This window comes from Gavialis gangeticus, unplaced genomic scaffold (assembly GCF_001723915.1).
Source record: "Gavialis gangeticus isolate Ggan-Ray unplaced genomic scaffold, GavGan_comp1, whole genome shotgun sequence".
Lineage (NCBI taxonomy): Eukaryota > Metazoa > Chordata > Crocodylia > Gavialidae > Gavialis > Gavialis gangeticus.
The window spans coordinates 75,034,560-75,044,903 of record NW_017729024.1 but is presented as its reverse complement, the minus strand read 5'-3'; the positions used below and the strand labels follow the sequence as shown (position 1 = coordinate 75,044,903).

The 10,344-nt window shown below is 43.4% G+C and overlaps 1 protein-coding gene across 1 annotated transcript in view; it reads left to right on the top strand.

Moving 5' to 3' along the window:
- TMEM232 (transmembrane protein 232) overlaps window positions 1–10,344 on the top strand; it is a 143,480-nt gene that overhangs the window by 75,320 nt on the left and 57,816 nt on the right. The window contains exons 9-10 of the mRNA XM_019517248.1: window positions 4,195–4,318; window positions 4,722–4,947. Coding sequence (XP_019372793.1) covers window positions 4,195–4,318; window positions 4,722–4,947 — 350 coding nt within the window. The remainder of the gene's footprint in view (window positions 1–4,194; window positions 4,319–4,721; window positions 4,948–10,344) is intronic.

The window sequence follows — 10,344 nt, the reverse complement described above, 5'->3', positions numbered from 1 at the left end:
TGCCAAACCCCTCTGGATCCCACCAACCCACCCCACTGACCCTACGTTCCCCCATTCCAATCTCTCCTGCGGCCCCACTAGCCCCCCCCCAGTCCCTCCCATGGATCTCATCAGCTCCCCATACCCTCTGATTCATCCCACAGACCCTGCCTGCCCCTCCAATCCACCTGGAGCTGCTTGGCTCCCTAATCCTCCCAAGCCCACCCCCCACTCCACTAGACCTCCCATCCTGACTTACCTTAGATTGGGTGGCCATTTTTAACATGATCTAACCTCCTTCTTACATCTATGAATATCTGAACATACTCATTGAGAACTACTATTTTAGATCATAATAGTAAAAAATCTCTAAAATCTTTATAAACATATACTGCTAAAAGAATTTAGAACACAACATATTCCATGAAAGGAAAGTGTGAACCATGCTAAGAGAATGCCAGTCTTTGTTGTATTTTAGTGGATGGTCTACCATAGCCACAAAAGCACTTAGATATCTAATGCAGGATTTAAGTGGGGTTTAGATACCTAAATACAAGTGAGCAATCCACAGAATCCGTGCCTAACCTCTCAAGTGTGTGAAAAGGTCACCAGTACTAAGTTTAGACAGAAAAGTTTCCTAGGCATGTAGAGTGCTGCTTTTGGCACAACTGAGCATCTTAGCATGTATTTTCTACCTGAGATTATTTGGGATTCACAAACTGGGCAGCTGTGCATTGAAGGTTGTTTAGGAGCCCAATCCAGTAGGTGTGCTCTGAATAGCCCCAATAAAGCATTGAATCAATGTCAAAACAAAGCAATGGCAGTAATTTCTATTTACAAACATAGCTGGAAGAGAAGAAGATTCCTAAGCTTAGAAAATTCATGACTGCTTAATGTAAAGTGGGAGCAAGGAACAAAACAAGGTATTCCCCAAAACAGGAACTTGCTTGTAGTCTTTAATCATTGGGCTACAAAATCAAACTCTCTCTTTCTGGCCCCAGAATCTTGCATTATTTCACACACTGGCACCACTTCATCAGGAAGACTGGAGAGTGACTCCTTTATAGGCTTGCCATCAGCCTGGTGGGGTGGTACTCTTTTAAGAGGTGGGAGATATGAATTTAAACCTCTTCAGCCTGAAAACAACCTAGAAACCCTACTGTTTAGACTTTTGGGCAAGTTCTCTAACATCAAGGCAGTCATTTCTGCTTAAAGAAATGTTTTGGGTACCAAAGTCTAGGCAGACTTTTCAAACAGTTCATAATCATCTTTTTTCCTCCTCCAGTTTGTCAATCAGTAGCTTTTTGGTAGTGAGTGAGATGTCCAGAACTAAATGTAACACTCTATAATCATATCAGATATAAACAGAAATGATCAATTTCTCTGCTAGGTACCTCTGCTACCTCTCATTAGGTACCTCTGCTACGTAATGCAATATGTTCTGTAAGCATTCCAAATGTAAACTGTTTTATGCTGCCATATAGCATTGAAAACTCATGCATAATTTACTTGAGTAAATAATTTACTTGCCTCCGTAATTGGTCACTTTCAACATTATTGCTTCAACTTTATTGCTGCTCACCTTGTCAATTTCATTCTCTCTGGGCATATCTACATGAAATACTTTACTGTGCAGTAGAACAAAATTACTGTGCAGTAAGCATCACTGTCTACATGTTCAGACACTTACTGTGTAGTAATCTGGAGTACTTACTGCACAGTAAGGCAGGTGTAGACAGCCAACAGGGGGCAGGAGATTGCTCCCTGCCTCCGGGAGCTGCTTGCTGCTGGGGTGGGCTCTGGTGGTGGAACCTGGGCCAGGATAGTGTCCCCCTGTCCTGGCAGCAGGGAGCTCCTGGCCCTGGTTCTCCGATTGTGGAGATGGCGCTGGGTGCTCCAAGCACAGGGAGCATTCCCTGGCCAGTCTGGAGCTGACTGGGATCTGCCCCAGGCAGGGACAGTTTAAGGCCAGCCCTGAGCTGGCTAGAAACTGCCCAAAATGCAACAGGGACTTTTGTACATGCCACATTTTTTGCCCTTTCTTGCACTGCAACTGCATGATTGTTTGCATGATTGGGTTTTCCAGATGATTTAAAAGTCTCTCTGGTGCATTAAACTAAAACTCCTCAGACATAGTTTAGTTTGGCTTACTGGGAATTAAAGCATCGCATCCATGGATTCAGTGAGTGCAAACGCAAAGGGTCTTAAAGATGTGTGATGAGCTTCTTTGTCCACCAGAAGGAATTGCGACTTTTTTTATAGTTCACCCCTTTCAGTTGCTTTCGCTTTCAAATTGCTCCCACATTTGTTTTTTCTTGTATGATTTGCTGGCTCCCTGCTTCCACAGCTGCATGGCAGGGCATGGGCACAGGGTGGATGGGGGGCCCTGGGCCGGGAGGCAGTGCTGGACTGTCTCAGTTTCCTGCAGTGCTGGCCAAGGACCCAGCTTCAATAGTTTGAAAACCTAGTGTGTGTAAATACAGATGTGACACTCCAAAATAAAAAAGTTTAAATTTTATAAACTTGTTTCATTTAATGACAATTAAAACCCATGGTGTGTACAGGTGCCCACAGTTTCCAGGCAGCTCCAGGATGCACATGCAGACTGGGACAGTTCTTGGCCAGCCCTGGGCTGTGCAGGGAGGTCTGCATGTGCAGTCTGGAGCTTGCTGGGAACTGTCCCATTTCGGGCAGTATCCAGCCAGCTCCGGGCTGCGCGTATAGATTTCCCCAGCCCTGCAGCTATTTTCAGCCCAGTGCCCCAATAGGGCAATTGAGGCATGGGGCTTGGAAAGACCTGTGGGGGAGGGGCAGGTCCCATCCCCTGCTCCAATCCCATGGTGGGGTAGCTAAACAGTGAGTTGCTGCAGGGGAGGGGCAGGTCCCAGCCCCCAGCCCCAATTCACTGGTGGGGCAGCTAAGCAGTGAGCTGCTGGCCGAATGGGGAATACCTGCCCAGTCAGAGGCTCACTGCTAGCTGTAGCTCTTTACAAGCCCTCTGCCCCCAATCAGGGTACTGGGTCCAGGAATTCCCCACTGCTGGAGCAAGGACATTGGCTTAGCCCAGGTGTCACCACTGAAATGCATCCTGGCAGTAGGCAGCTCCCAGTGGCAGAGAGCAATCTCCCAGCCCAGCTGTCTCCTTGTCTGATGCTCCCTGCCAGCCCTTGGGCTAGTATCCAGGGGGAGCCTGGAGCTCCCCCTGGCTGCTACAGGGGGGCAGAGCAGGGTGGGAGCAGCCCAGAGAGCCCATTTGGAGTAAATCTGCTCTCAAATGCTTGCACGTGTAGCTGCCTGCCCAGGGTGGATTTACTCTGCAGTAAAACCATCCAGGAGCATTTGTACGTGTAGATGTACCCCCTGTAATTATATTAATTTGAATTGTTCATTTTGTTGACAAATTATTTTGTCATTTTTTATGACTATGTTACTAACTTCTTTGGAGACTTTTGTGTTATATCTTCACTGATGCCTGCTAAGTCTTCATTAATGAAGATGTGGAATAAAGCTTGACATAATATTGATTCTCTCAGTGACTTGCTAGAAACCTCCATCCAGTTTGATTCATTGTCATTTAACATTTCCCTTTGCTTACCCATCAGCAAATTATGACATGTCATCATTTTTCTTCTTTTCTAGTTAGCCAGATAACTCATATATCACCAATAGACCCAGGTGATGGCAGTAGGGGTTAGCAGAGGAATGAACTGGATTGCCAGACTGAGCTACCTCAAACTATTTATTCCTTCCATTAAAAGATGTAACATAAATGCTTTATCTGATGACTTCCTCTTTGCTACCTGGCTGACAATACAACACTTTTAAGATCTAGCAGTGGTCGCCTTCTTGTTACCTATAGCAAAATATTCTATCTATGTTAAAGCTTCACAGAAACTTCTTCCTAAAGTGCTAACTGGTTTGTTTTTACCACAGATCCAGAGAAAAGGTATGATAGCTATGCAGTTCTAAGGCATGGTTTTGTTAGACTTTTACAATTAACTTTATAAATCTCTATAAAAACTATGGCACACTTTCACTTTTTCTTTAGGCTTTGATGTCAACTGGCTCCAAAAATGCCAGTGTTTATTGTCTTTAATTGGTTCTAGCAAACTAGGACACTAATTGCCTCTGGCCAGCCAATAGTTTTATATTTTAAAAATCAATTATTATTTTATTTTGTACTAAGATTTGTTTTTTCTGTCCTGAAATATCTAGGTTGGCTTCAATATTAGGTTTGTTGGTCCTTGGGGAGGCTGCCAAATTAAACTTGTCCTGCTTGAAGGTTTTAATGGACCTAGTGAGAGATTTTATTTCAAGCTCTATGTCTCTTCAGAAGCAGGTAACAGCACTGTTAATTTAGATGTAAGAGGAAAATGTGTTTGTTTCAAACATTAAATTGGATAGAAGTAACGCATTTATTTTCTTTACTCCTGAAAACTGAAGGTCATGTTCACCTTAGAATTCTGAGATGTGGGATAGAGCGAGCAGACCAGTTTTTCAATAAACTAAACACCTGGGAGTGCAGTTCTCTTGTAGTTTAAACACCCTGCGTGATTGCTGAATGACTGTTTCTTCTACTAAGTTACCCACTCACTTCTGAACAGTTAACATGGCCAAATGTGAAATTAGATTAAAGTATATTAATCTGCTCCTACTGTAAAATACTCAATTCTTCCATTAGAATCTGTATTTGTTATAGATTTTCTAGATATTTAATTGAAGCTTTATATTCCTACCAACAGGAAGAGAGGTCCATAACTTATCTACCATCCTGGCCCTGGGAAATATGCTACATGTACATCTGTGTGCTCCGAGACATTTGTTTAAGTGCTAATACATCAGATTTACAAAAAACTGCTTTTCTTGGATTCTGTGATTGCAAAAAAACATCAGAACATCCAAATGAATTAAGAGGAGCAAGTTTTTTTGACCTTTTGCAATATAACCTTTCACAAACTCCAGCAGATGGTAAGTACCTAATACGAAAAAAACCCCCTGACATTTTAACACACATAGTAATGATACATAAGCACATGAAAAAACCCAGTTACAAAAAACTGAGTTTCCTGCTCACTTCCTTTCCTTGAAAATTTGGAGATAATTTGTTTCAAAGCTTCAAAAAGTTTTGTCTGTTTTCTGTTCAGTTTATTTTCCCTGAAGCCACCAAATTGTACCATTTGGTTTTTAAATACAGGTCATATAGCTCAGGTTGCATTTTTAGTTTTCATTCTGACCGAGATTACTTAATCAAATCAAAATTTGAATCATTATTTTTCTTCCAGATTGTATTATAAGAAGCATTTTCCCAATACATGTAAACAATGGAAATAATGAATTTAGTTATTTTTTTGGAACAGTGAAGGTTATAATATTGCTGACAATTTGAAGTTATGTTATTTGTATGCTTTTAATTGCCATGAGCATTGGTTGTCAGAAGTGGCACTATTTTTTGACATGTTTATTATGATTCTGGTTAACTTTTTAGAAAATATCTAATTAATATGTCACTTTTATAAATTACAAAAATATTTGAATTAATCAGGCATTTTAAGAATGAAATTAGTTGGCAATACTTTTAACATATAACTTCAGTTTAGCAATCAAAGTAAGTTCTCCATGCTGGCAGCAACTTTGATATTAGTTATAGTGCTGACTGATTTACATTTCTCTAGAAACATTTACCTTATTTTAAAAATAGGATATTAGTGACTTTCAAGGACAGGTTGGTTTGCATTAGAACAAATTTTTTGTTTAATTTGTTACTTGCTGCTTAAAGAAACTTCAGTTACTCTGTTTATTCCAGAACCAACCTTGTGCACAAAAGGTCATATCCAATATGTAAGTAATCCAATTAAAAAATAATCAAGCCCAAATTGCATCACACCACTTTAGTGCATCTACTGCACATATTCCATTTTAAACCCATGGGCTAGGGACAGACATTCAAAAAGCCTGAGCCTGAATTGATTCAATCTTTGCAGGTTAGTCTAGGCTAAATGAGTTCTGTAAATGGACAGACATCCCAGAAATGTAGGCACGTGCCTGTAGTGGCTCAGGCTAGAAGCGGGGGGCACTATAGCAGGCCTCCCTTCCTTCTATAGCATGGAGCTGAGGGAGTGTGGCCAGGCTCAGGCAGGATGTTGTGATAAACCCAGAAGAGAATTAATAACAGTGTTTATCAACCATTTAAGTTAACAACAGAGGGACATTACCAGCTACTTGTTGATTCTGCCTGTTGAATCAGCAGAGACTGTAGCCAGCATGTGGTCTGCTAGTTAATACACAAACACCTCCTCAGCAAGGCAGAGAGGAGCAGGGAATTCCTGCTTAGCAGGGAGTGGTGGTGGTGGTGGGAAACTGCAGCTCAGAGAGCAAGCTGGGATGCTGGGGGAGTTTGGTTTATCTTAAACCAGCAAGGGGTCTGGGACAGACATTGCATAAACCAGTTTGAGTCAAATCAGTTAAGTCTGATACTACATTCAACCAGGTTTATCTCAAACCAGTTTCAGCCATTCTCAAACTGGTTTATGTGCACTGAACTTCTGTTCTGTTATAGGTTTAAACCAGTTTCTGATCACTTAAACCGGTTTGTGTATAACGTCCGTCCCTAGCCCAAAAGATAACTCCATAAAACAAAAATAACCTCCCTCCCAAACCACATTGTATTATAAAGTTCCTATATTACAGTATAGTTGCTTGATATTAAGGTATGAATACCCTTGGCTTTTATTTTAGAAGATGCTGTTACAATTAATATATATAACCAGAAGGTTAACTACATAACTGATTTACTTATTATAACCTTACAGGGTTCTCCTTAATCATAATGTTAGAATACAGGTATATTAACTACAGCATATTTACACTAATTATTCTCAGTCATGCAATGTTTTATCTAGTTACATGTATACGTGGTAATTTATAACTATCAAAGAGAAAAAGTATAATTGCACTGTAATGGTAGTGTAAATAACACTAGGATTATAAACTGTGTCAAATGAATAATGAATTATAAGAGAAAAATTGGAAACAGAAGACTCCTACTTAGGTCTAAACTTTCAAAATTAGCTATTTTAGGTAGGGTTTCATTTTGCCAATTCTTTAGCTCCCTTTGATTTGTTTTACAGTGAAGTATGCCCTCATGCCCAAGGAATAAAATAGATTAACATTCTCTACAAACTCTTTCTTTCTTCTAAATACCATTTTATATCATCTCAACATTTAACCAACTCAGACCCACAGGGCTTATATATATGCAGAAAAGTGTATACATAGCATTGGGTGTGTGCAAGCAATCCAGTGAACCAGTAGAAGTTGTAATGGGGCCCCAGCCTATGACTAGAGGGGGAAGGGGTCTAGGAGTGACTGGCTCTCTCTTCCCCTTTTTTGTCTTTTCATTTCTGTTGTTTCTACACCCCCCCCCCCCTTTACTCAAACCTTCTTTGTTTTGCCTGAACCAAACTCACAGACAGAGAAACCTGAGACAAAAAGGCTACTGAGCCTAGGTACAGGCAGTGCCTGATGGACATAGGGCAGAAGTGGAGGGTTAGGTGTCTCAGAAAGTGCATTATAAGCCCAAACCTCAAATCAGAGCAGCAATCTGGTGGTAGCAACTACAGGGGATGGAGATCCTGATAGAAGATCCCAGGGACAGAACCCAGGGCTATGAAGTAAGGACTCAGAGCGGCAGCCAGGGTGAAGGAAACCTGAGAGTCTGTATTGGGAACAAGAGAAGTGCCTTGGGCCTTTTTTGTTTTTGTTTGGAAAGCATTGCACAGGGTGAGGTGAACCCAGGTGGAATACTTTTGAGTTGGGGCAGGCGCTCATGTTCTGGGGTTTCCATTTGTACCTGTGGACTGTGTTGTGGCTATAGGGGTGATGGAGGCCACTGAAATGGGTCCCTGGAAACACTCCAAATCTCAGGCTCAGTGTGTTAAGAGGACAGGAGATAGAGACTGAGGCATAATCCCAGAACTCATGAGGGTCAAAGCCTGCAGGAGACTGAGGCAGGGTTGGAACCAGTGAAAGTGGAACCCATGACCACAGAGGACTGTACAAGGGTTGCATGAGGCCTAGAGCCTGAGGTCACAAGGATGTGACAAAATCTGAGCCAGAAGCTTGCAGCCCTGGGTAATGGGCTTCAAGCTAGTGGGCACAGCCAAAGTAGAAGTGGGTTGCAGTATTGTCAGCTCTTACGATTTTTGGCATTGTTCTTGAAGTCTTATATATATAAGAAAGAGCTAAGTTTTTCACATTCCCAAAGCGAAGACTTTAAGAACAACCCCAAAAACCATGACAGTTGGCAACATGAAGGGTCCACTACCCAAAGTCCTCCTCACCCTCAGGGCAGCCTCCCCTGTCAATTCATTACATTAAGGTGTGGCAGAAGAGATTGCAATGGGGGAGACCCTGAAGAAACGAGGAGTGCTAGCAGGAAAAGAACCATAAAGGTGGAGGCACCCATAGGCCTACTACAGAAGTATACCAGTTTAGTTAAAGCAATTGAAAACCCTGATAGACCTCTATGCAAGAGTTCATGTGGCCAGGTGCATGCTCTGTAGACACCCTGCGCTGTAGAAGGCACCCAGCCAGGGGGACCCAGAGCATGTACCCCAATATGCTTTTCAGGCTCCCCAGTCTGCCTGGAAACTGGTGACAGTAGTGTAGGGCAGAGGTTCCCAGCAACTGGGCTGTGGCCCAGTATTGGGCTGCGAATGTTTGGCTTCTGGGTTGTGGCACGAGACCCCCACTCAGACCCCTGACTGTCTGCCCAGGTGAGCAGCTTCCCCCACCAGCCGTCACATGTGGGGTTAAAGCTGGGTGGTGGGGCAGTCAGCTCCATGAGCCCCATCCCATGCCCATGCTGGTCCACAGTATAAAAAAAGGTTGGGAACCACTGATGTAGGGCATAGGGCTACTTGGCTGGAGGCCACAAGAACCATGACCTTCTTGTAACAAGACCCCACTCCCTCCCTCTCAGCTGTTAGTCTATTAGACAGCAGGCCCAAAGTAGGTCTTCTGTCTTTAAAGCCTGTCATTTTCCCTGCCAAAAGCCCACAATGGACCCTACCTCTCTGGCACAACCTGAGGGTCTGGCTGCTCCAGGGGGGCTTGGCCTATGATGCTGCTGGGGCTCTGGTTTTAGGAGACCCTGCCACCATGGCCAGTGTTCAGGGCTCTCAAACCTTGCATTGGGAAGCATCTCCCCTGAACAGCACTTCTGTGCCTGGCACTGGTATGCCTGCATGTGGGGCTACAGGCAAAGGGCTCTGAAGGCCCACATGGGGGTGATGGTCCCCTCCACGGCACTTCAATCCAGTTCTCACAGCCCCATACATGGAGTTGTTGGCATGGGGCTCTGAAGTGCCATGGGAAGAGGGGTAGATTTGCCCCCCAAATCACTTCAGAGCCTTGTACCTGTGGCTCGATGTATAATGGGCAGGTGGTATCAAGTGAAGTGCCCCAGGGGTCATTTTTATTCAATACCTTCATCAACAGTATGGAAGATGGGATGGAGAGCACCTTCAGAAACTCTGCAGATGATACCAAGCTGTGGGGAGTAGTAGATATGCTGGAGGGGAGGACAAGACTCCAGAGCAACCTAGACAAATTGGAGGATTGGACCAAAAGAAATCTCATGAGGTTCGATAAGCAGAAGTGCAAAATCCTGCACTTAGGACAGAACAATCTCATGCAATGGCACAGGCTGGGGACTGAATGGCTAAGCAGCAGCTCTGCAGAAAAGACCTGGGGGTTTCAGTGGGAAATAAGCTGAATATGAGCCAACAGTGTGCTCTTGTTGCAAAGAAGGCTAACTAGGCTACATTTCTAGGAGCGCGGCCAGCAGGTCAAGTGAAGTGATCTCTCCCCTTTATTCAGCACTGGTAAGGCCACATCTGGAGTACTGTGTCCAGTTTCAGGCCCCCCACTACAGGAATGATGTGGACAAATTGGACAGAGTCCACTGGAGGGCTACAAAATGGTTAGAGGGTGGGAGATAAGGTAAAAAGCCTATTTTCAAGCAATAATTATGCAAATCATATGTGATACTATACATCGAGCCATTGATTATCCTTTCAGCCCAACAATCCAGCCAGTTTTCTATCCACCTTGCAGTCCATTTATCCAACCTGTATTTGCTTAGTTTCCTTGCAAGAATGTTATGGGAAACCCTATCAAAAGTCTTGCTAAAATCAAGGTATATTATCATATCCGCTCTTCTCCCTGCATCCACAGAGCCAGTCTTCTCATCATAGAAGGCAATCAGGTTGGTCAGGCATGATTTGCCCTTGGTGAATCCATGCTGACTGTTCCTAATCACCTTCTCCTCCAAGTTCTTAGAAACAGATTCCTTGCAGACCTGCT